The sequence below is a fragment of the Haemaphysalis longicornis genome, unplaced genomic scaffold (assembly GCF_048455015.1).
Source record: "Haemaphysalis longicornis isolate Haplotype H1 unplaced genomic scaffold, Haemaphysalis longicornis Haplotype H1 scaffold_10, whole genome shotgun sequence".
NCBI lineage: Eukaryota > Metazoa > Arthropoda > Arachnida > Ixodida > Ixodidae > Haemaphysalis > Haemaphysalis longicornis.
Genome location: NW_027526204.1, coordinates 128867361 through 128893342, shown reverse-complemented (window position 1 = coordinate 128893342; position 25982 = coordinate 128867361). Strand labels below are relative to the sequence as shown.

The window sequence follows — 25982 nt, the reverse complement described above, 5'->3', positions numbered from 1 at the left end:
CGTTATTATATTCCATGGTGCAAGTAACCACAGTGGCAATGTTGGCTTCACAGGTCGCTGGAAATTTGCTGGAAGCGAGTCTTTTACATGGGATGCAGTGGTGGCTGCCATATGATGCGCATGGCACCGAGTGCCGTGGCGTAGTGACGTTCGAAGGCACTCTTGATGTTGAAGCACTGACGCATAGAGGCACCGAGCTTCCCGCAGTGTTCCAATTGTCGACGTGCATTTGGGACGACCCAGGCACACGCGTAGAGCTCTCGCCAGCACTGAATCTATGACCTTAAAATTTGTAGAAGACAGTTGATTCAGGGCCGGCAGGCTGTAGCGGAGAAGGCCGAGAAAGAGTGCTTGATAGAGTCCAAGAAGAGAGGACACGGAGCATCCCCAAGATTGTCCACTCAGCATACGCAAAATGCGCACAAAAGACAAAAGCCTTTCTTTCAGCTGCCGGATATGAGGAGTCCAAGTCATTGAGCGGTTAAAGACGACGCCGAGAAATTTGTGACATTTGACATAGGGTATCTGCGTACCTTCTACACTGAGCGTGTATCGTGAGACGTCACGCCGAGTGAACGCAATCGCTGCACACTTCTGAGGGGAAAAGATCAACCCGCAGCATCTCAGGTACTTTCGCATCGCCAGGATCGCTCTCTGAAGTACGGCACGAATGTTTCGGCGGTTTTTGCCTGAGGCCCAGATGCAGATGTCATCTGCGTACAGCGAAATATTGACGCCTTGGGGAAGAACCGTTCGCAGGCGTATAAGGCATATGCTGAAAAGGGTCGGACTCAAGACGCCGCCTTGAGGAACTCCATGTGTGACAGGATGCTCGGTCGTTGCGCCATCACTGGTGACCATATAGACGTACCGATGTTGTAGGTAATCGCAGAACCACTGGAACATACGTCCTCGCAGCCCTACGAACGTCATCTCTCTTCGGATAGCTTCGTGTGCCACGCTGTCAAACGCTGCCTTGACGTCCAAAAAGACAGCTATGGTGATGTTTCCAGCTGCTTTTTGTCGCGAGATATCCACCGCCAGGGAAAGTATGTTATCCGTGCTGCTTCGTCCTCTCCTGAATCCAGACATCTGCGATGGATAAACACCTCGATTTTCAAGGTCCCAAGCAAGCCGTTCTAACACCATCTTCTCCATCACCTTGCCAATACAACTTAAAAGTGCAATTGGCCGGTATGAATCGATATCGGTTGCCGGCTTGCCTGGCTTAAGGACCGCAACGATCCGGACGACTTTCCAGCTGGCCTCAAGGCGCCCTCTCTGCCACGATTCGTTGTACACGGAGAGGAGCTGATGAAGAGCTTTTGGGCCCAAGTGGTGTAGAGCCAAATACGTGGTGCCATCAGCGCCAGGGGAAGAAGACAAATTGAGATTATTCAACGCCCTGGTAAGCTCTTCAATGGTGAAAGGTTCGTCCATCAGCGTCGCATTTGTGGTGGAGTGACAAAACGTGGACACCTCCGAGATCACAACGTTGCAGGGAGAAGTGGTGATCTTCATGCAAAATTCTTCTGCAGAAGTGGTGATCTTCATGCAAAATTCTTCTGCAACACTCACTTCACTAACGCCCTTCTGAAGAGCAACCGTCGAGAACGGGTAAAGTGGACTTGACGGGGTTCTTAAGGTGCGAAAAATTTGCCATATACGTGTTAGTGGCTTTCGTGGATCCAGCCGAGAGCAGAACTGGCTCAAGCGCAGTTTAGCGAGCTTGCGGATGTGCTTTTGGACATGTTTCTGCGCACGTCTAGCAGCTCGAATGTCGTCCGGAGACGACGTCTTGCGTGCTCGCCGCTCTGCTCTCCTGCGAAGGGCGCGAAGGCGCTCGTACTCACTGTCTATCGCTGATACCTCTTTGGGAAGCAAACAACGTCTCTCGGACGCAGCCCTCGCGTTAGAGATAGCGTCAGAAAACTTTTCATGTGTAGTAAAAGTCGCACTGCCATCCTCCAGGATACCTCTAAACTTCTCCCAATTCATGCTGCACGCTGCGAGTTTTTGCGGACCACCACCAATTCCCTTGATTATTGTGTAACTTGGAAGATGGTCACTGCCGAAGACCATCCAGGATTCTATGGGCACCAGCTCATAATTGCATCGCCGGCAGACAAGATCACCAACGTTGTGGCTGGACATTTGACCCGCTTAGCCAGCGCTGATGAAGCCAAGGCCGAGCGCATGCATCCTGCATACATACCAGGAAATTAATTAGCACTATAGACTATCCCGTAGAATGTATTCCTTCCCGCACAAATCGCTAGCGAATAACCAGGAAAGATTATTCCCTGCACTGCGGATTAACACCTTCCCACACATCACCAGTCTTCCCCTCTTTGACCGGACACAATTCTCTCCATTTCGTCGCTTCTGTGGGGAGCCTGGGAACCTCATACACACAGTAGGCGGCTGCGACAAGTCCACCCTAGATCCACCCAACATACACGTTTCCATAGAGATTCGGGAAAAAGCCTTGGCCAGCTCCGGCCTGGAAGATCAGTTTCTCTTGATGGAAACGACTGTCGACTCTACTCCTTGAATGAGGACGCCTCTCTGAAACTTTTCCTCGATTTATTTAAAGTTCATTTTCCCTCTCTCTGCGAGGGATAATTACTGCTGCTTGTGACTTCACTCAGCTATTATCTTTCCTAGAGCTCAACCGCTCTCACCTGTCGCTGAAGTGCCATTTAGCAAGTTCCTATCTCCGGTGGTTCCCTATCCAATTCCGTCCTGTACACGGTGTCCAATGAGTCATTAAAGCCGTTCTTTCTTTCTAACTGATGCGTTAGCATATGAAAGATGAGCAGAAGGAAATCGCTTTAAACGCCACCAGTCACGCTTGACAGTCGGAGGTTGACGCCGACGCGGGACTGTTTTCGACTTCTAGCAGTGCTAATGATTTCGTGTTAAAGCTAAAGCGCCGTTGAAACAAGGGGTACATGAAAAGCGTAGCAGACCAATCAATTTATTTAAATGCAAAATTATTTGGCTCATTGTGCAAAAACGGGGGTGCATGCGCGCGTGCGTGCCTAGACATTTGGTGGAACCAAAAAAAATGTTGGGCGCTCAGGCTGTCCTGCGCGCCAAAAAGACTTCCCACTCGCCAGTAAACTACCTGCCTGCCTGGCTGCCTGCCAGGCAGGCGATTCCTGTGAGGATGCGTGATTTCGGGACGAGGGGCGGCCCGCCACTAGAAGCCCGGGCGGAGAGGGGAGGCGGCGGAGACGCAAAATACTGTGCCATGGCGACACTCCAGGGTACGAAAAAAATTCTGCAGAAATTCAAACAAGTATCTACTAATGCGTTGCATTCCTATACCGCTTGTCCTCAGTGTGAGTTTCTACAGCCAATTTTTTGGTCTTTATAAATCCTGTCCGACCAATTATCTCAATTGACGCTGTTATAATTACAAATGGAATATTCGCGAAATCTCCAATATTGTGGAAATGCAGGCAGTTTTACGGTTTCCCATTTTCCTTAATTGCTTAATATTTTTCTTATTTTATAGTTTTTCAAAATTTCGTTCGACCAGTCATTTCCATTTGCGCTATTATAACGATTACATTTGTAACTCGCGAAATCGGCCTTATTGTGGAAATGCAGGGTGTTATACGGTTCGCCAGTTTCCGCAATTATTTTGCATTTTTTAATTTTTTACATTGATAAATTTTGTTCGACTAATTATCTCCATTTACCTTATATAACGATTACAGGTGGAAATTTCCCGAAATCCTCATTATTGTGCAAATGCAGGGTGTCACACGGTTTGCCAGTTTCGGTGATTACTTTTTTTATTTTTTAGTTTTTCATAAATTTTGTGCGACCAGTTATCTCCATTTACCGTATTTACCCGATTCTAACGCGCACTTTTTTCCCGACAACATAGGCCGAAAAATTGCATGCGCGTTAGAATCGGATACAAAACCGAAACAAAACCGTGGGCAAAGAATGGTGCGCATTAAAACGATTGTGGACGGACGGGTCGTCTGCTTAGTAGGACGGGGCAATAGGCAGTCTGCAGGGAGGCTGCCCATTACCAGAAGATTCTAGCGAAGATGCGCCGAGTGGGAGGCGTCGGAGGAACCCGTGTGCTGCCCACAGGTCAGGAGGCTAACTGTTTGCCTTCCAGAAGACTGTGGTGAGAACGCATTATTTGGAGACGATGTGCGGCCCGTCACTTGTCGGCGAAGGGAGTGGATCACATGGCTGCACAGTGGCTACGTAGAGCCATGCGTTAGAGCGCAGCCCTTAAGCACCCGCTCCTGTGGTTTCGCGTAGTCCCTCAGTGTTGGACTCGTAAACGAGAGAACGAAGACGCCACCGAAGATAGAGCTGGCAGGAAAACGGAGGTTGCAAGTATGACGAAAGTGTAAGGGGGAGGGCGTAATTCCGTGACCGTGCGAGACGTGCTTCACAGTGGCGACCCCTTACGAGATAACGACAGAGTATGCCGCGCGCCGTCGTGCATTAGCTGATGACGCGATCACTTCCTGAGGCACAGCATCTATGCGCCGTCGCCGAGAAGACTACAGTTTGCGCTGCACTCAAATTTCGCATTAGTGAGTGTCGTAATCGTCCGTCATTTTCTTCCTCAAGAAAACAACTGCGGGGTATAAAACTGCAGTTTTATTATCCAAGAATAAATTAAATTAAATTATAAAAATGAAAGAAACTAAATCAATAAAAATAAACTTGTGGCCATAAAAAGCAGGGATTTCAAATTCATACAAATATGCAGTCTTATGTGTCCGAGCGAATTTTTGATTTCGCTTCATTTAATGTTGTAATCCTGGACCTACTATAGAAAACATTTTGCAGTACATTTTACAGTTAAAGGAACTCTTCAACACTTTAGATCAACGCTCTCACTCTTATCTTCGCATCTGGAAGCACTGCAAAAGTTATAGCTATTGCCAGCACAGAGGAGCAGTGCTCGTCCTAGCAGACACGCCTTCCGTTTCTGCTTCGCTGTTGTGGTTTCATTTTAATGTCGCAACTTAAGGAAAGCCGGCATATAGCCGCTACATGGCTGTAATGACGTCATTCCAGCGGTAGAAGAACGCCAAGACTGGGGAAGGAGAAAAATATTTCAAGCAAGTTTGTAAGTTATCTGATGGGGACAGAGCAGTACTTTGGTCTGAGGGACTTTCCGACTCCCTGATATAAGTACTGGATGTGTTGGTTGACTACTTTCTGCAAGCATTCACGATTTCGAACAAAGTTGAAAAAAGTGTTGCAGGGTTGCTTATTTTCGGCCAAAAGAAAACATTTGCACAAAAAAAACCTACATTATGGCTTCGTTTTTGAGAAGGAAACCTGACAAGGAAATGAAAACCCAGCACAAAAAAATTAACAGAAAAAAAACACGCTTGCTTTTTTTTCCCCCGAACCCGTTTGAACCGGTTCGAACCGGTTCGAACCGGAACCGAATGGTGCGCCGGAACTGAACCCGAACCGAACCCGAAAGGCTTGAACCCGAACCCGAACCGAACCCGAAAAAATTCCGGTTCGACACCCTGGTCAGAACACGAAGCTTTTTCTCATGCAATCCGAGTCAAAGTCAAAGTCCAAAATTCAAACGGCTTCGGCGCATTCGGGTAGGCGTTGGCTTCGTAACGTGAGGGAGCACGTTTGATCACAACCGTGGCAAGTGTTTTTCTTGAGGCGCTTGTGCCTTTGTGGAAACTTACTGTGTAAGTTGGTTTTCCTGCAGTGCATTTTGGGTGTAACGATTTGGATTTCGGCCTGTGACTCGGAACTTGAAGACATTGGCTTTCGAACAGAGAAAGCCTCGCGTTTTGACCCGTCACCCACGATGATCACCATTGTCTAAGAAGGTTGGCTTTCCTGCAGTGAGTTTTTGGGCAGTGTTGCCATCAGTGAGGCATAGAGAGCTTCGCTTTAAAAAGGTTTGTGTTAGCGCTGGTTGTACTTTGAAAACAGCACTGCTTAGGGATTGCACAAACGGTAAAAGAGAAGATGCCTCCCCTCTCCCCACTTTAAGCACTTTTTCGCATGTTAATTCACAGATTTAAGTGTAGAACTTGAAGACTGACTAAGACTCCTCCCATACTATAGAAAATATGGCAGGCTTTCCCTGAAACTGTTACACTAAAAATCTCTCTAAACCATAGACATGCTTTTTAATTACAAATCTTTGTTAGCAATGTTAGGCATGAATAGGCAAATGATAGTTCTGAAGGTTTAATCTAAGTAGCAATGCAATTTTATGCAGCAAATACTAATTTCAGCAACGATTTTGGTAAAACCTGTAAAACTGCTCCAGTGTCTTAAAAGAGATCTTTTTTTAATATGCAAGCACATGTTCTGCTGTTGAAAATGTTCTGCTGTTCTGCTAATATGCAAGCACATGTTCTGCTGTTGAAACAGTGTGGTGAAAATGAAAGCCCTAGCTACAAAAAGAAATTCTGCTGTACCTTGCAACTTGGGGTCATTAACAGTGATAGTGAATGCTAGGAGTCTGTCCCGTTATCTGTCAAAACGCCCCTTTCATTAGGCTGGTGGCAACTACTGAAGCAGACACCTTGTAGATAAGGCATATGGCATTGCAAATGTGAGGGACATACGGGAAAATGTGTTTTAAGGTTTTCTCATGCAAGGCACCCTGCATTTGTTGGACATCAGACATCACGGATGGTCGCCCCACGGGCGTGAACCTTAACCACCTGTGTGCTTTGCGAACCAAACACTGCAGCACTTTGAGAAGTGGCCGAGGAACGTACCGCTGTGCTGCCACGCCGAAAGTGTGACGACGGCTGCCGTGATCCTGCTCGCCAAGTTGCATCAGCGACCGGTGCACATTTGCCACGTCGCCAGGGAGGAAGAGGTGAGCTACGCCTGTCTCTCAGTTTTTTTTTATTATTATTGTTATTATATTATTATTTTGGGGGCGAAGTTCCTTAGGGGCTGTTGGCGTCTCCTGTCGTTATTGTAGTTGTCATTTCATGTGGGTACTAAAACGCCGGGCAACTCGTTTACGCCTTGCTCTAGAACGTAACGCCTACTAGAAAACACCAGGACACTCGTTTACTCCTCGCGCTAGAATGTAATGTGTGCTAAAAAAACGCCGGGAAGCTCATATGCACCTCGCGCTGGAGCGCTTCAAAACTCATGCTAAAAAAACACCGGGACACTCGTTTACACCTTGTGCTAGATAGCTTTTTTTGTGCTTCAAAGACAAGAGATCTTTAAAGCAAAGCTGTATACCTCCACCCCTCAACGGTTTCATCTCCGTTGGCAAAAACGCTGAGGCACCAAGAATACACTTACTTACCCGCTGCATGCCTCGCCCCTCCCTAGGTTTCACGTTAGTGGAGATGGCCCGGGATTTTTTTTATCCATCTAGGGACGGTGTTGCCCAATTCTTTGGGGCTGAATGTCGGACCTTTGACAGTTACGCACGACAATTGATGGATACAGGTTGTGTGATTGATGGTGATCTCCTCTCCCCCACCCGTGCAGATAGCGATAATCAAGGCGGCCAAGGCCCAGGGCCACCCGGTGACCTGCGAGGTGACCCCGCACCACCTGTTCCTCACGGTGGACGACATCGAGCGGCTGGGCCCCAACGTGTCCAAAGTGAAGCCCCCGCTCATGACCGCCAGGGACCAGCAGGCACTGTGGGACAACATCGACATCATCGACTGCATCGCCACCGACCACGGTGAGGGGTCCGATTCGTCGTCGCCGTCTTGGCTGTTAGTCTGGCTGTTGAAGGAGCGCCAATCACACAACACGACTCTGCGATGTCAGAGAATTCGCCGTAAAGTGACTGAAGAGTCGCCTTTGCTTCATCTGTTTTTCTTAATAGACCATTTATAATGTAACCATTTATAGTGCGGGATTGGATATAACGGGGGTTTTTGTGACCACTGGTGTGCCTCCCATAGAACTCGCTGCATAAGCATGTCGCTTGAAACGCAGTTGGGCAAAGCACAATACCATTTCGTAGTGCGGTTTTTTTGGCGGGTCCGCTGATTGATAGGCGCAGCTGGAGCATCATTTAGCGTCGCGAGAAAGAAAGAAAGAAAAAAAAAAGACGGAATCAGCCATCTAATGCAGTGCACGCTCCCTGCTCTTCTCTAACTTTGACACACCAAGGAAAAAAATAGGCACCCTTTGGTTTGCTGTACTTGTGTGATAACCACAACTGCCCTTGCTTGATGCACTGCGAACGATAGCTAGCTCCCCTCACGCGCATTGAGTTGTTTCATGAGAGCATTGTGCAGATAAGCAACCGGCCTTTTCCTTTTCGAACTTCTGGAGAGATAGCGATCTGCGACAACGGAGGTTTCCACTACCCCTACGTTGGGCTGATAAGCAACCGCATTCGGCATCACGAATGCAAGCGGGGTGGGGGTGTTGAAAAAAAATCCTGCTTATCAAATTGTCCAGCGGAATTGGTTCATATACTCGGTGACAACTTAAGAACGGCACCGGAAGTTGCCGCTGTGCCTTATCACCGTAGCGGGATGTTTCTCCACGCGGCGCAACTAGGGCGTTACTGGGAATATTTTGAACATAATGTGAGCCGTTCCCCTGATTTTTTGGACTTAATATGCGTATAAACGACTCCAGTGACGACAAACAAACTGCGTGAGACAAGGCAGACGATATCACGCATTCATAGCAAACCCCTTTCAAAACGTGTGCGCACTGACGTCACAGGTCTGGTGCTTTGGCGGAGTGATACACTACATGAGGTGGTGCCGTTCTTGAGTTGTAACCGAGTATAGACGCTGAAACACAGCCGTGCTCCCTCAAAAGGCAAACACAAAGCGAAGACAAAGTAAAGACCGCGCCTGTTTTTAAGACACCTTCGTTTGAGTGATGATAAACAAAGAATAATTAAAAGGGATGTGGTTGGATTTGCACGTTTTGTTTATGATGCGGTACTCTTGTAGTGCGGATTTTCGTGGCTATTGCGACATACATTATAAGCGGTCCACACTGTATATTGGTTAGTTGTTGGAAGCTGGTGATAAAATTTGTAACATTGTTATCGGAACAAAGCAGCCTTTCTAATGAACTAAACTTGTATATTGTGTTCATGGCCCCTTTAAGCTGGTTGGCACACTCGGTGAGCCACTTCGCTTGCTTTTTTTTTTTTGTGATCTGTCACCCATTACTTAATTATATTGCACCTTCGTTTTTTTTTTTTTTTCTGGTAAAATGCACTGCTAACACTGGTAATCTCCAATGCAAGTACTAGTGGAAACTGCACTAGTGATTGGTAGTCATTTTCCACATAGCAGGGCGACCATGGGCAATCGTTTGCAAGATCCAGGCATTGCTAAAGTAAAGAAAAAGTGGTTATTTTTTCTCACAGTATGAAGATGCCTACTGCATGCAAGTTTCCCTTTCCTTCTTCGCAGCGCCTCACACCTATTCTGAGAAGAACCAAGACAATGCCCCTCCTGGTTTCCCTGGCCTTGAGACATCTCTGCCACTCATGCTTACGGCGGTGGCAGAGGGAAGGATAACCATGGAGGTGAGGAGGAGAGGCATGCTATCGGACAACTGATCGGATCGTGCGAGCACAAGGAAGCTGGTTCTGGTAGGAAGTTATGTGGGGAGTCATTTGACACCTCTGGTAGGGGGTTTAGATGTAGGAGTCATTTCACACCTCTGGGAGGGGGTTTAGATGTAGGAGTCATTTGACACCTCTGGTAGGGGGTTTATATGTAGGAGTCATTTGACACCTCTGGGAGGGGGTTTTGTGTAGGAGTCATTCGACACCTCTGTTAGGGATTGTGTGTAGGAGTCACTTGACACCTCCGGTAGTGGTTATGTGTAGAAGTCATTTGCCTCCTCTGATTTGGGGGTTAGGTCTAGGAGTCATTTGCCGCCTCTGGTAGAAGGTTATGTGTTGGAGTCATTTGGCACAGTTGTTGCGTTTGCTCTGTTGCCCAACACCAGGCCCTGGTCAAGAAGATGTACCACAACCCGAGGCAGATCTTCAACCTTCCCATCCAGCCGGACACCTACATTGAGGTGGACCTCGACGAAGAGTGGACGATCCCCGAAAAGCCGGCGTACAGTCGTGCTGGTTGGACACCCTTTGCAGGCCGCAAGGTTCGCGGCCAAGTTCGTCGGGTGGTCATCCGTGGCGAGGTGGCCTTTGTCGATGGACAGGTGCGTGTGTCGTCTCAAATCGCTTCACTTGGTCACTGGAACACTTTTTCAGATAACACCATACCTGTGGACAAGCTGGTAGTTGCCTCTGCGTGGGGTTGAAGTGACCTTGTGTGCAGCAAACTAGTGTGTCACGGTGTCGTGAACTAGCGTTGTGTCACCTTCAGAGGCTACTTGTGTGTCATGCCCATAAATGCTAGCTTGGTTGCGCTATTTCGACCATGTATAGCTGCTTATCATGGGTAAAATGGATTACAGTAATTGAAAATGTCCTTGTGACTGTAGAATGTAAGCCTAACTTTGGCCTATCATGGAGTGGATCGGAATGTTGAGCCATTAACTTACCAAGCAAAGTAAGACACAAGGAAAAACAGCAAGCAGTCTTTGTCTTTTTTCTTTTTTTTTGCTCTGGTGTGTTTTTAAGCTTTAAGCCGTAACTTGTAACTTTATTAATAAAGTTCATAAAGGTATTTGAAACAGATGCTGCATTCATAAAGTGAGAACTAATTCCCTTAAACTAATGACCGTACGATCTTAAACAACAAACAGGGCTTAAATGAAATTTCTTGCCATGTGTTGCAGTTTAAAGTCCAAATAAATGGAATAGCACCTGTTGTCAAGTTCAGCACATGCCTTCCTGGTCTGAGTTTCTCATTATTCGGCATAAACAGAGAATAGGCATTTTTGCGGTCTTCGTACTAAACTACTTTTTTAAGAAAAAAAAGTTTAAAAATCACTAGATATCAGTAGGAAACACTGCTGCCTAATTTAGCTGTCAAACTGCCACCAGTAGTTATCACAAACTAGCAAACTAGCACAGCCACCATTTCTGCAGGGTCTGCACGTTACAGGGCACTTGAGCTTTGTATTTTCTTTAACAGCAGAAGCTTCTTTAAGTTTTTTTTTTTTTTTTTTTTTGTACAAAAACAAATGTACCCCAGATAAGCAATAATGGAGCCATTCTCACAGTCTGTGCATTTCCCCAGTTTTTCCTTCTTTTTTTTCTTTTTTTCATGCGCCATTTATGGGCATTATGTAGCTGAATTTCTCATGGGATTACCTTGTGCCTGTGAACCGTGCCTAGTTACTGCTTGAGCGTGGCCGAAGCCCTCGTGTGACCTAGTTACCTTCTTGTTCTTGTTCTTTGCAGGTTCTTGTAGACCCTGGCTTTGGTCAGGATGTCATGGCTGCTGCAGACCTCGAGCGCTGTACAAGCCTCCAGAGTTTGACACAGGTTTGTCAAGCCCTTTTTGTGAAGAAAAGGGTGCATGGAACAGCGTGTGTGCGAGAGGGAAGTCTTGGCAGAGGCTTGAAGGAATGGCTTGAGTTGAAGACCTCTGGTCGGCTACTTTGAGCTGGCAAAAGCCAAGTACTACAGCAAAACCTGAATTACGCAACCCTGATTTATTTCTTTTGTTTATTTATTATTGCGGTGTTTGTTGAAAGCTTTTGCGTGTCGTCTAATGGTGGTGTACAGCAGATAAGCTCGAGAACTTTCCGCTGGACAATAGAACGCTGTCAAGCCTTACCTAATAGGGCGGGAAAATTACTAGTATGTGCAGAACCCCTGTCCTGCACACCTGTCTCACGGCAGATCGACAATCGGTTTGGCCGTACGGGTCTGCATGGCGAAACAAATGTCATTTGATAGTGATAGACGTGACGATTAGCGAGCTCGCAAAATTGGATAGTTATAGTTCGAGTGCTTCTGGAATGTTTTCATGCATATTAGTTTTTTTTTAAACAAATAATTCTTTGTTTAAAATTAAAAAAAAAAGAACATTGCTGTTTTAAGTGACATCAGTAAACATTGCAAGCCGAGACAAGTCCGCAAAAAATCCGTGTCAGGGTTAGGGACGAGATTTTTTTTTTAAGTACTTGTCTGTCTTTCTTTATTTTAAAAACAATATGAAGGGGGAAATATAAGCAAGCTAACAGTCTTTAGGAACAATATTCTCTAGTTTATTACTGAACTTTCTTTTTCTTGTCTAGTGACGCGCCACTGCTGTCGAGACTACTCATTTGGCCGCTGAATGAGCTCCCCAACCTCATTTAGCTGCTAAATGCCATTCGCCTCGAATATCATTTTGTATTCTCGCGCAGCACCAAACTAACGACATTTAGAGCGAATGACATTTGCTCTAAATGTCATTAGGTCTGCTGTGTGATGGGTACTAGTTTGGCTGGTCGCACCAACATTGAAAATGCCGGCAGGATGTTCAGTGTAACTGTTTTTTAGCGTTAAACTATGGTGTGGCTCAAGTGCATCCGTGCTAGTGGGGTTTTAAAGTAAACGCTCGAGGCCACGGCCTGAGCCTTGCTGCGGAAAAGAAGAAAAAAAAGATATTGGGGACGGAAATGAGCTTCACTCTCCACTGGTGCGGAATCCCAAGAGTGCTACCTGCTGTCTCCCGATTGCAGGGCAGTCCCGAAAAGGCTGGCTCTGCTGTTTCGGAGACGTCGTTCTCCGTGTCGGGTTCGAGGGTCACCAAAAAGGCCCACTGGCGCAACTCTGTCAAGTCTCTGACCACGGGTGAGTCTGAAAAAGAGAAAGGGGAAAAAAAAGTTAAAGCCGTTCCACTCAGTGTGAACACTGTCGGAAGTGCAGAGCAGTGATTCGCCATAATGGGCTGCACCGCCGTTACCTGCTCACTGCTACCACCCAATACAATTCGAATTTCCCGCCTTCGCAGTGCTCGCGCGCCACCTGCCTGAAAAAGCGCCAGCGGTAGTTCTCTTCTTTTTGTGTTTGCTTTAATTTCTTATGCTTTAGCTGTTTTGCATCATTTCGAATGCGTAATTTTGTTCTTGCGCGGCTGGAGCCTTTCTGCATCATTTCGAACGTGCCATTTTGTTCTTGTGCGGCTGGAGCCTTTCTGCGCCATTTCGAACATGCCATTTTCTGACTGCGCGTGGGGCTAGCCTTTCGGCGTCATTTCGAACGTGCCATTTTTTTTTTTCTTGCACTGCCACTTTTTTTTTGCTTACTAGTATAAAACCCAACCCAATGAGCGTTCCTAACTAAATTAATGCGGGCGCTCACAGTTAATTACGTATATTTTGCCTCAAATTACTTGCACTTTTCTTTGCGCTAAATGGGGAGATGTAGGACAAGCGCCAGCGGCTCACAAGTTTCAAATGTTAGTGACTATGTAAACCGCTTGGCTTTTGAAGCCTCTGGGGTACGCTGCAATTACAGCGCTACAACGGAATGCCCTGTTTCTCAACTTGGGTCCCGCGAGCGAGCTACGACGACAAGGCGAGCGCATAAAGTGCTCATGAAAAAAGTGGGCATGAAAAAATCGCTCTCGCATTGCCGATATGCATGAATTGCATGCAATAATTCATCTTGCGGTTCACGCCTTAAAGGAGCCATGAAGACAAAACACAAGTTGGGTTTATTAGAAAGACTGCTTAGTCCCGATAACAATGATACCTATATCATCGCAATCTTTGAACAAATAACGGAGATATTGAAGGAAACGTGCGAAACAGTCGCGACCCCCTAGCCAATTTCCCGCAACTTTTCTATGACGTCACGGAACCTTGTTTGTGCGATTGGCGGCCGCCTAACTGACCTGTCGCGACGACACATGACTGGACGCCTGTAATGGGGCCTCTAGTTCCATTTGACCGCATCACTTGAATGCTAACGTGCAGCTAATGCACTGAAAATTATGTTTTATTTTTGGCCTGTATGACGTAATTCTTGCTCATAACACGCCACTGTGGCGCAAAATTTGAAAGTTCTTAAATACTTCTTGATTTTTTTTTTTTTCGTTAGAAAAAGCATCTTTTGTGGCTGTAATGGAGCTGAGTGAGATACTGAATCCTAGTTCTTTCAAATTACACGAAGTTGTATTTTCTCTTCATGGCTCCTTTAACTGTTGCGGCGTGTAGCGAGTTTAGGCACCATGAGTGAGGAGGCGAGTGTGAAGTTTTACGAACTCCAGAAACAACTTCTTCGCGACATGGAGGTTTAAGAAAAACAACAAAGCATCACAGTTTTTTTCACGTGGAAGTGAGAAGAGAAATAAACAAACTTTTAGTGCTCAATTTCTTGGTCTGTGTTGGCTCATACGAATTTGGGATGATACAAATATTTTTCGCAGTCCCATGAGATTCGTATCATAGAGATTCTACTGTACTGTGCCAGTTTTCATCAAACTCTACAAAGAAATAAGAAAGTTGATTTCAAACACCCTGTCTCCCCTAGACTCTTTTGTAATGGCGGAAAAATGGCCGATTTTGGGTGCTTCCACAAAAAAAAATTTTCCCACTTGCCAAGTTATTGAATGTCGCCAATAACTTGCACATGTTGGGGCATGGTCCCAATTGAAACGTCCTTTGGCCAAATGGAGGATCAATCATTGAAAATTAACCGTGCATTGAAACATGGACAAAAAAGGGAGACAAGTCTCCCTTTCTTGTCCATGTTTCAGTGCTCAATTTTCAACTATGAATGCCTGCCAGCTAGGTTGTCTCTCCACTTTAATTCCAAGCAGAGGAGTGCCGACGGAATGCAAACAGTGTTCCTGCGTGCCCTCACCTTGCAGAGATGTACAACAAGATGTTCCAAGAACTGGGCCTTCCGGACCGCCTGCTGATGCCGACCGGTGGGGCGGTGGCGGGGAGTTCGTCGGAAGAGCCGGCAGCCGCGACGGTGCGGCCCGGCGTCGGGGGCAACGGTGCAGGGTCTCAGCGGAGCGTGAGCCCGCTGCAGGCCGGAGGCGGCGCCAGCACAGTGGCCCCGGCTGGTGGCGGAGGGGGAAGTGCAGGTGCCCCCGTGCTGTGGAGCCTTCCGGACGTGCCCAACGTGCTGCAGGGGCGGCACATCCTGTCGGCCAACATGTTCCACAAGGACCAGATGCACGCCCTGTTCAACCTGGCACACTCCTTCAGCGTCTTCGTCCAGAAGGACCGGCCACTCGACCACGTGCTAAAGGTGCGGGTCTCCTCCTCCTCCTCCTCCTCCTATGTATTCGTATGACTTTCCACGCTGTATAACTTCCCAAAAGTTGTGTTTCTGCTCGCTAGTTCTTTTGTAGTTCACATTCCCCCCCCCCCCCTCTCCGACCTGCAATACAAGTTTTACGCTCCGGGCACATGATGAAAGTACTGAAGTAATATCCAAAAAACCTTTCTCAGTGTTTAATAAGGGTAGATGTTTTGGTGTGAATTTTTCGTGGTGCTTAAACAGCCTAAAAAACGGGCATTAGTTTTTCCAAACTGCTCCAAAATTGGCTTTTGGCTGCTCCAAATTGTTGAACATGAGTAGCATCACTGGACAGCAAGCCACCAGCAAGCCACTCTTGCTGGTGGCGCCCCTAGCAGCCCATCACGGTTTTCATTACTGCGGTGACCTTGCTGCCTCCGTTGTTCCGCCCTGCGGATGACATACCTGCCAATATTCGCCTCATTCAGTATGGCATGGTGATGCCCCGTTTTTCCCCCCGTCCAGGGCAAGGTGATGGCGTCTGTTTTTTACGAGGTGAGCACACGGACGTCGTGCAGCTTTGCGGCCGCCATGCAGAGGCTCGGGGGCTCCGTCATCCACATGGACCAGGCCACCTCCTCTACGCAGAAGGGCGAGACCCTCGAAGGTACGCTCCGCCTGCTTACCCTAGCAAGCGTGATGACTCTCCAGCAGCAATGTCGGTTCGTCAGATTTTAGTTGTGAAGACAGTCGCATTTAAATACCAACTGCACTCGAAATTTCAACCTCTTGAAAACACTATTTTCATATAGCCTGCCTAAAAAAAAAGCAAGATGCAAAATACAGCAGCTGAAATACGTGCATGGATGCCGCAAGCGGCCAGCAAAGATCAGCGATTTTGAAACCGAAATCGAGAGGAGTGTGGCCATTGAAGGGACATTGCAGCCGTCCAGCGAGCGGCCGGACAGTAAGCAGCTCGGGAGCAAGCCTGCACGCAAGCTCTACACGCGCAAGGGGCAGCAAATGGGTGAAGCGTTCGCAGCAGAGCTTGACCGGTTCTCCAGCTGCGTGGCTGGTCAGAGGAAGAAGCCCCGGAAAGCAGGAGCGTCACAGGCACGTCATGGCTGTCTACGCGATCCACCGGCAGGTGCAGCGTGGTCTGCAGCGGAGCTTTTTTAAACGCTTCAGACTGATTAACGAGGTGTTTCACGGGGCTACCACTCGTGTCCCAGCTGATGTGGTGGTACTTACTACACATTAAAAATAAATTTGGGCAAGTTGAAATTTGAGTGCAGTTGGCCTTTAACGGCCTCAGACTTCGACAAGGGCTGGGCGTAAGGTTCGTTTTTGACTGTGCGCTGCATTTATAATCAAAACGTTGTTCTTATCTGAGACTGCAGTTTTGCTTTCATACTTTCATGTGTGAAGTCTGGACAACGAGCTGCAGGGATGGGATGTTTTGCCAAATACACCGTGCCATATTGCGTTACAGTAAAACCTCGTTACAAGAGACACTGTTACACGAGACACTTGGTTATAAGAGACATTTGAATGAAAGCGGTTTGGTTGGTTTTCCTATGTCCGCCATGTTAGCAACATTGCATACAAGAGACCTTGTTTACAAGAGTCACGTTTTTTGGTTCCCTTGAGTGTCTCTTGTAATGAGGTTTTACTGTACCACCTTCAAGATAGCCTGACGCTCATGTCGGAGTAGCGCTGCAGAGCACCGCGCGCCGCTTCTCAAGAGCGCAGGATTTTTTTTTTTTTTTCTTGTTTTTTAGCACTGCAGTGATTAGGATTTTGTGTGAGAACACAAACAAGTATGCTTGGATGCATATTTTTAGAGAGACCAATTTAATCTCAAGTGGTTTCGCGGAGTGGCACAGCCGCCAGGACCCCTAGGTTGATGGGCCTGCAACAGTCCAAAACTTGGTGTACAGCATTGATCTATATATTGAATCACAGCTTATTAAGAACGTAGAAGCAACTTGTATATCTTAGAATTTCTAAAACAATTTTTAGGCTCAGTACAATCACCGCGATGTATTGTGTGTATACATTTTTGTGCACATTTTTTTGTTTTGTTCACCAATAAACTGTCCATAATTGTACCTTTCACAAAACTGCTGTTATGTGTTTGAAAGAGCAATTTGTAAGCTACAATTTCTTGCATAGCACTGCTAAATGTTCCGAGTAGCTCAAGAGAAAAAAAAATTTTGTGAAAGCACTCAAAATTGGCTATTTTTTGGCCATAACGAAAGAGTCAAGGGCCGTTAGCAAGTTTCAAAGGAGGATAGTAAGCAGTGTAACATGTCTCTCTCTCTCTCTCTCTCTCTCTCTCTCTCTCTCTCTCTCTCTCTCTCTCTCTCTCTCTCTCTCTCTCTCTCTCTCTCTCTCTCTCCTCTCTTTTTTATGAGCAAAGTTCCAATGAGTTGTTAATAAAGGACTCTTCTTGTCCTTGGTCCGCAGACACCATTACTGTCATGTCCAACTACAGCGATGTCGTCGTGTTGCGGCATCCAGAGCCTGGCGCTGTCATGGTGAGGACAACACTTGTGACCTTCGAGTCTCTTGTTTAACTAAGGCTGTTAGGGCTATCGCTTTTAGAATCTTTCGGGTCCATTATTGACGTAGACAAAAGCTCAGGCGCCATAAATGTCCCACTTGTCACTGACGTCAGGGTTGGGGTGACACCCTGCAGTTCGCCAAGGATAGAAGGAATGTAGTTAGGAGTAGAATGGCCGTCGCTGCCTCCTAGATTTGCACATTGAACTGTTGGGATTTTGTGATCAAAATCAGCGGTCACTTTCGTGAGACCGTCGATCCATTGCAGATTAGTGGGCACCATTTTCTATAGGACGACTGATTATGTTGGGACAATTGTAGCGAGTGAAGAATGAAATGCGTGACTCAAGATCTCTTTTACTAGTTGCAATTCTTCATGTATGCACAAGTCCAGTTCTTTTTTGCTGCTCCCTGACATGCCCTGCCCTGCGTAAAATCGCCAGATGCAGTTACTATGGCTAGTAGGCCACACGTGATATTACGACTTGTTTTCCTGGTATTCAAGATTGGGTGCTCTGCAGACATTTGTTTTTTCATCAAAGTAGTGGTGTGGGGTGACTGAAACTAATCACACTGGCGGGTGTTTACGAGAATTGTTCCGTTTCTGCAACGCACATGGCAATAAACTTGGGCCTGCCCTCTGTTTTTCAGCGAGCCTCAAAGCACTGCCGTAAGCCCGTCATCAATGCGGGCGATGGCATCGGCGAGCATCCGACACAGGCACTTCTGGACATCTACACCATCCGCGAAGAGATCGGCACTGTCAACAACCTGACGGTACGGGGGTGATACTCAAAAGTGAACTTATCTCTGCCGTCTCGGTGCAGTGATTTGGTTTGACATTCAGCTTAAAAGAAGGAAAGTGTGTAGGCTTATTGCTTTTTTGTTAACACACAGCCCATTCTTGATGCAAGTTGTGGTGTGATTGGGAGCATTGTTTTTACTGTGCTTGCAGCCGTAAACTGACAGCAATGAGGCCCAGGGGATGACCTAGTACAGTGGAATCTCGATGATATGATTCTGGGTGATATGAAGTTCGGGATGATACGAATTTCGGGATGATACGAATTTCGGGATGATACGAATTTCTGATAAGTCCTGGTGAAATTGCATTGTTTGCAATGGGGAAAATTTCGGCTCTTACAAATGAACCTGCGCGGCCCGGCGGATGATACGAACGAGCCGGTGAGGCGCCCGACTGCCGAGCGGGCAAGCGATGGTGACGTACGGGCTCTCTGTCCATTCTTTGTCAGTCTTTCTCCAGGAATGGCCGGGCTGTTGTTTTTTGCTCGCGAAAATTTGCGGTGCACTCCTCAGGCGCACTGACGCCGCCGCGAAACCACCCGCACGCTGCGCGGGGCGCAGCCGGCCACGGCAACCAGGCGGCAGCTTTGGTCGCGAAGTGGTGCAGGGCACTCAAGCCACCGCTTCTAACCGCTATTTAAAATGCCGTTCAAGGCACACACGAAGTTTCTTGTGTGGAAAATGAGCTAATAATGTGGGCAGAAACGGTACTGTAAAACATCATCCGCGCCACTAGTGAAAGCGCCCATGAAGTATCTGCCGGGGTGCTAAGCCTAACCATCTCCGGCGGAGCCAGCCGGCTGTCTCGAGCACTTCGAAACTGCCGCCCTGAGGTGCACGCCTTCCCATTTGCGCAAGTCGTCAGGCTCCTTCCACTCCCATGCGATTTGCGCGTCATTTTCTGACCAAGGCACAGGCAGCCGTGGGCACGAAATCACCGATGCGAGCGTGAAAATATCTCGCGCGCAACGCCGATGTGCACGAATTGCGTGCAAAAACACTCCTGTAGTGAGCTTAGGCACCGCGAGTGAGGAGACGAAAGTCCAGAAAGGACCACTCGGCGACATGGAGGTTTTAAAAAAAAAAGCAGGAAAACGTCACAGATTTCTTCAAGCGAAAGTAAGAAAAGAAATAAATGAAAACTTCCTTTAGTGCTCAATTTTTTGGTCTGTGTTGGTTCATAAATATTTTTTGCGGTCCCGCGATATTCGTATTATCGAGACTGTAATAGGCTTGCATTCTTTATTGAATAAAATGGTCTTTTTTTTTTATATAAAAACAACACAGTACCTCTCATTCGTTATCTACTCCATATTCATTTGTGAACCTATGTGAACACCATCCAAATCATTATTCAAAAAATTTCTTTACTCTCATATATACAAAGTTAGTGAATTAAAATCATGGCTTATGGTGTAACAACATTTTTTTATAGCTTTGGGACAGACGGCACAACTGTGGAGATATATATTTTACGTATCGACCTTTTTTCCCAGGAATATTTTATAAATTTTATTTTGAAGTAAGGCTAGTAATATCCAGTATTGAATTCGGTATTTGAATTGTTTCCACTAATTGCTCAAAACCATCCTATTTGAAATTGATTCAAGCCAAACCTCTGCTGAAATAGAAGCCATGATTATATTCTTGCGTGAAACGCAGAGAAAGGCCTGCTTTCGGCATTGTTACGTCTAGTGAAGCATTGAATGGCTTTCAGGGCGTATGTGTTTTCAGCATCGTGAATGAAACGCGATGCCTTTTCCTGCTTTTGTACCCTGAATTTACATTCAACTCTAATCATACCCCATTGAAGCTGGACAAGTACCCAGCACCAGAGAAACTTTTAATTCAGCGCTAACCAAATTTCGTAGATGTTAGCGAGACACCATACAACATAGTCTGCATTTCACGGGGCCCAGATGTTACGTGCTGCATCTCACTGGACATTTACGAACCAGAAACATGTATTCATTCTGTCGAAGCCTGTTTCTTTGCTAATGCAGGAATTTTTAATGAAAGTTTCGGCTGCAAAGCACCTTATCGACTGCGGTTCATTTTACCTCAAGGGGCAGGTTGCAAGGTGACCTGATGTCCCGGTCTTGAAATTTCTCTTTATGGGGAAACTGTGCAGGTGACTTTGGTGGGCGACTTGAAGCACGGTCGGACAGTGCATTCCCTGGCGCGACTGCTGACCCACTATGATGTCCACCTTCGCTACGTGGCGCCGGCTAACCTGGGCATGCCGGAGTCGGTGCGACAGTTTGTGGCCTCCCAGGGCCTGGTGCAGGTGAGTTGGGGATAGTGGTGACGTTGAAAGTTGTGTCAGCAAGTGTGCTGAGAATGTCGCACTGAGACAGGTATTACTATGATGCCCTTATCATGGGGCTCACAGTAATGTAGCAACTCGGACATTTTGGTTCGCTGTGAATGCGTTGTTTGAAACGAACCTGTGGTGGATGCCGTTTTTTCGATCGAGGTGAATCGTGCGAGGAGGGTGGGGAAGTGGGAACGGCCACTTTCGAACTCCAGAAAATGCCTCTGAATTGTTCCAAAATTAACCTGGAACACCGGCAGCCCACTCTAAATCTTCACTCTTTATAAAGTGATTTGACATCTTGAAATCGAATATTGCAGCCATTTTTACCAGTGCTGAAGTCGGGAAGTGCAGTACCCAGATGCCATGAATGTGGCTTCATTGTTTGTAGTTTGAAAAGCAAATTCATCACTGTAGATTAGTTAAAAAAATTAAAAAGTTTCTTTTTTATCTGATACGATTGTTTCAGTTTCTTGCTTACAAGTGCCATGTGCCCACAGAAACAGCGGAATTATTAGCTCAGATCGGTTGGGCACAATTGCAAGGATACAGGAAGGCTAGCACCTGTTTGTCCGCGTTGTGTTGTGTTATTAAAAATAGTGCTGAGACAGGGTTTGCCTTAATAAGGCTGCTTGCGCTCTTCCTTTGTGAAACTGGTTTCTCATTTATCACTTACGTACGTCCTTTGCGTAAACCTCGCGAACAAAGATATGACATTGGCCAGCATGCGCGCACTCCCCTTCTATTGTGTGTGCGACCAACAAAACCATTGGAGCGCTTGTACATAACGGGAGCTGAAGAACGTGGCCTTTGGTTGTAATAATCAAGAGATGGATGGCAAGGCCTCCAATAGACAGGCGTAGTACAGTTTTGCATTTGTGGTGACACCATGCTAGCCATGCCTACCTCTCTGCACTGCTGATCTTTTTGTTTTCCCCTAGTATCGAGGAAGTACGAATGTTGGTGACAATCAAAGCAGACTCAGAGTCGGACTCCGTGTGGTCGGAGTCCATTTTAATCGTTGCCGTGTGTTTTCTCGGTTAGACGAGCTTCCGTTCAACTCCTAATTTCAGACACTGATGTTGTGGGAAATGTTCCGCAGGTGTGAAGGTCCAATTTCTGTGCATGGTCCAATGCAGAGAAATTGGACTATGCAAATAAATGAAGGTGCTTCCCCCCCCCCCCCCCTTCCCCCTTTATGCCTGCGTGTACAGTGCTCTTGATAAACGGAACTTCAAGGGACCGAAAAAATTAGTTCCATTTAACAGGAGTTCTGTTTACTATGGGAGATGTGCAAAAGTGCAAATTTATGTATCTCATGGAACTGTGAGCACTAGAAGGTGGATGTAGCAGATAGATATCAGAAAGCAAGGAAACTACAAGAGATTTAGGCACAGCATTCACAAAGTTTATTTGGGAACAATTAGTCAGTGTGCACTAAAAATGCATCAGTTTGTTTTGTTTGAGACTTTACAGCTGCATCTTGAATATCAGGATCTTCAGCAGCTGATGCTCGTGGCAATGGGCCTGACAAGAAGTTCCATTTTCGGTTCCGTTTACGTGATGATGCGGAAATTTTAGTTCTGATTACCGAAAGTATCTTTACGTTATCTGATTATAAAACCAACCAACTTACAGGCTACTGTTCTGTTTAAGCGGCAATTCCGTTTAAACGATTTACGTTTTCCGTTTATCGTGATTCTACTGTTTTTGCTGGTCAGATTTTCTTTTGGACGGACTTGTGACTCGGGGGGTGCCCCCTCTTTTTCTTTTCTGCCCCCTTGGAGAGCAGGAAGAAATGGAGAGCCTGGAGGCTGCGCTGCCCGACACAGACGTGCTGTACATGACCAGGATCCAGAAGGAGCGCTTCAGCAGTGCCGAGGAGTACGAGAAGGTACCAACAATGCCGAGGGATGCGCGGGAGTTCTTGGCGCTGGCTATACGGTGAAACTTGTGGCACTTACCGCTCTTCCTTCTCCTCTTCCTCCCCTTTGCAGGCTTGTGGCCTGTTTGTGGTGACGCCGCAGCTGATGACCAAGGCCAAGAAGCGCATGATTGTCATGCACCCCCTGCCACGGGTCTTCGAGATCAGGTGCGTGCTCTTTTGCTCGCGCGCCTTCGGGGTCCAGAATCGTTGCGTCGTCTTTATCGTGGTGCGGGCATCGTAGTATGCACCGTGTTGTGCACGTGTCCTAAGGATGAGAAAGGGTGTCCCTTTCCACACACATGCTGCATTATCGAATGAGATGGGAGCCTAACTCGAAATAAAGCTTTGTTGTTGCATATGATGGAGCATCATCATCATCGTCATCGTGGCCCCCCTCGTGTTAGTGAGGAGTGGAAGGATGAGAGGTATCAGTGGTACCACTTTTGACTGGTTATTTTCCCGGGAGCTGTATCGCAGTGAGTGATTACATTCTTCACGAACAACTAATCAAGGATCATAAGGGTGCGGTCATTTTCCCACCAGATGAGAAAGATCGTGACTCCTCCCCTCTAGGGAAAGGGTGGTGATGTGACACCATGCGAAATGCAAAGTTTCTTGCCAATTTTGCCCTGTCATGCCCAAAAGTTTGGTTTTACAGGCAATGTACTTTGATTGAATTGCAAGCGTTTAGGGAAAAGTGGCCTACAAACTTCATTTGTGTCCCCTTTGTAAATTGTTGCTGATGTTTGTGCCCTCGTTACCTGTTGTGGTTATCGAATTACTCTCGTGCTGTCATTTCGCTGAAGCGCTGGTCGCTGTTTGTTTACCAGCAGGTTTTTAACAAATGCGGGCCCTGCTTTATACACCAGCCTGTGGCATGCTTGAAGTGTCTGTAGTCATTTTAATGCGAAAGCATTAGTCAACTCAGTAAGTCAAAAATTCTAGCCCCTGTAACACGGATAGCATGCAAAATGGTTGACAACTCAACGAACAAAAAACTAGGTCATTGAGTCAAAAGAAATAATGGTAGTAATGAGAGGGCATGTTTAGCAATCGGACAACGCTTTCACAGTCGCTAGATTATAAGGGATGCTTTGGGAGTCCTAATGAGTGCTCGGAACAATCTCCGCAGTGGTGGTAGCACACGGCATCTTTGTTGAAAATGCTTCCAACTTTCCGGTTTCCCCTTACGCAGCCCCGAATTCGACACGGATCCGCGAGCGGCCTATTTCCGGCAGGCGGAAGCAGGAATGTACGTCCGCATGGCACTACTGGCCATGGTGTTGGGCCGTGTATGAAGAAGGAACGACACTCTTCCCGCCGCGATCTCAACGGGCTGCTGATCCTTACTTCGTCTTTTTTCACTCGATCTTTCTGCGTCGTGCTTCTGTCCTTTTGCCATGACTAAGACGACGCGCGGGACATTTTGAGTGACATGGGGGAGAGGGGGGTAAAACCCTGTGCCTTTTTGACCAACTGTGCTACTAGCAAGGATTGCTCGATTACCAGACACGGCTGACACCATCTCGAGATCTGCTCGAAGCTTCAAAGCTGCTGGAACGTCGCAAGGGCTTGAATAATTATTTCGTAATAGTAAAGCTAAAGTTGTACCCGTAAGCCCTGCGAAGAAGCTTTACAGGGGTACAATGCTCATTCCGAGATTTTTTTTACCGTTATTTTGTATGTGTTTGTTTTGACGATAATTAGATAAATGAATTCTTTGAATGCCGAAAAGTGCACGTTGGATTTGTGCAGCTCTTGATTTGTGTGGTTTCATTTTTACCTCTATGCAGCGTTTTTTGTAGAGGTAATCGTATTGAAAGTTTTCGCAATTTTGGCGTGCAGCTGTCGCAAGAAATTGTTACGCACGAGAGGCGGGGTCTTTGTAGCCGGTTTGGAAGATAGTCATGGAGCTGTGATTGCATGGAGTGCCATAGACTTGCATTTTTCTCTTTCATTAAGCATAGTGAGTTGTGTGGTGCAGTGTCGTCTCCTGTTAGCGCTGTGGTTGTGACGTTTCGCGCTGAAGTGAAGCCATGTTACAGCAGTCCTGGTTAGTATTGTATAATCTTTGTTTTGCGTATCCAGGTTGTCAGCGGTGTCTTGGATAATGAACTTCAATATTTTGAGAATATTTTTCGATATAAACACGTTTGAGCATTCATATTGTGCTGAGCTTTGTCAAAAACAATGAAATCTGAAAATTTAGTTGGCTTAGGTTTTCTGAGCTTTGTCAAAAACAATGAAATCTAAAAATTTAGTTGACTTGGGTTTTTTGGGGGGGCGACGGTGGCAATCATTTTTCTTGCCTGACCTACAACTGTTCTCGACGTGCCATCTATGACACTGTGCTACCTTTATTTTTACATGATACCTTGAAGAGCCAGTTTTGTCTATATGGACACATTAGAGAAACTGTCAAATGCATTCCCATGTCATACTATATTCTGGTGTATATTCTTTTGTTATTATGGTCACGAATTATTGTTGGTGTCAAGAAGTTGCTGTCTGCAAGAGATGCTCTTCAAATGATTTTTGGAATGTGTATTTTGATTACAGTTCAGCAGAAAAAGAAAAATAAATCTGCTTTTCGCAGTGCCTTTTTTGCCAGCATGACAACCTTCCTTGTACTTTTATTTCAATGCATGTCATTTACCTGCTAACAATGTTTAGCTGGACCGTGTCACTGGAACAGAATTAGTCAGCAGTAGGCACGGGTTGGGAGTTTTTCTTTTTCATCTCTATTTTTTATTTTTATTTTTTCTAGCCCCGAAATGCATAAAGTAGCAGGTATCTTGAGCTGGTACACTGCGCACTGCTGACCGAGGTTAGGGCATTCAGTTTGAACTATCAATAGCAAAGGTTAATCCTTGGAATACAGCTACAGAATGTGAACAACCTTAAGATTTTTGAATTTTGCTATGCCATCAGAGATACCTGTCAGAGTAAAGGAAAAGTCAATTTAAAGGTAATAGCCATACATTGCCCGTTTTGCGAAAATCCGGCGTCATCATGGCTACAAACAGGCGGGTAAAGCTGGCTCAAAAATGTGTCTAAACACGAATGCCGCCATGATGCCACGCTGTAGTTGCCAGATCAGTAGTGGAAGATATGGCTAACAATTTTTCTTGAAAATGGGGCACAAAGTTAGGGCCCTAAGCTAAAATTAGGCAACTTTTATGGCAATAACTGAGTTTTTTTACGAGTTTGTATGCTTTGTATTAGTTTTCTTGAAGTATTCATGCTTGACGAACAAAAATAAATGA

General features: G+C 46.4%; 1 protein-coding gene across 3 annotated transcripts in view; it reads left to right on the top strand.

The window, feature by feature from the left end:
- The window catches only part of R (carbamoyl-phosphate synthetase 2, aspartate transcarbamylase, and dihydroorotase rudimentary), a 73653-nt gene extending 48316 nt beyond the window's left edge, over positions 1-25337 (top strand). For all 3 annotated transcript variants that reach the window (XM_077690729.1, XM_077690728.1, XM_077690727.1), the window contains exons 30-43: positions 6731-6862; positions 7498-7699; positions 9411-9526; positions 9955-10170; positions 11321-11404; positions 12592-12703; positions 14727-15115; positions 15632-15773; positions 17576-17646; positions 18323-18448; positions 20607-20762; positions 22582-22683; positions 22787-22881; positions 23912-25337. In XM_077690729.1, the coding sequence (XP_077546855.1) occupies positions 6731-6862; positions 7498-7699; positions 9411-9526; positions 9955-10170; positions 11321-11404; positions 12592-12703; positions 14727-15115; positions 15632-15773; positions 17576-17646; positions 18323-18448; positions 20607-20762; positions 22582-22683; positions 22787-22881; positions 23912-24014 (2046 nt within the window). In that variant the 3' untranslated portion in view covers positions 24015-25337. The remainder of the gene's footprint in view (positions 1-6730; positions 6863-7497; positions 7700-9410; positions 9527-9954; positions 10171-11320; positions 11405-12591; positions 12704-14726; positions 15116-15631; positions 15774-17575; positions 17647-18322; positions 18449-20606; positions 20763-22581; positions 22684-22786; positions 22882-23911) is intronic.
- The last annotated feature ends 645 nt before the right edge of the window (positions 25338-25982 follow it).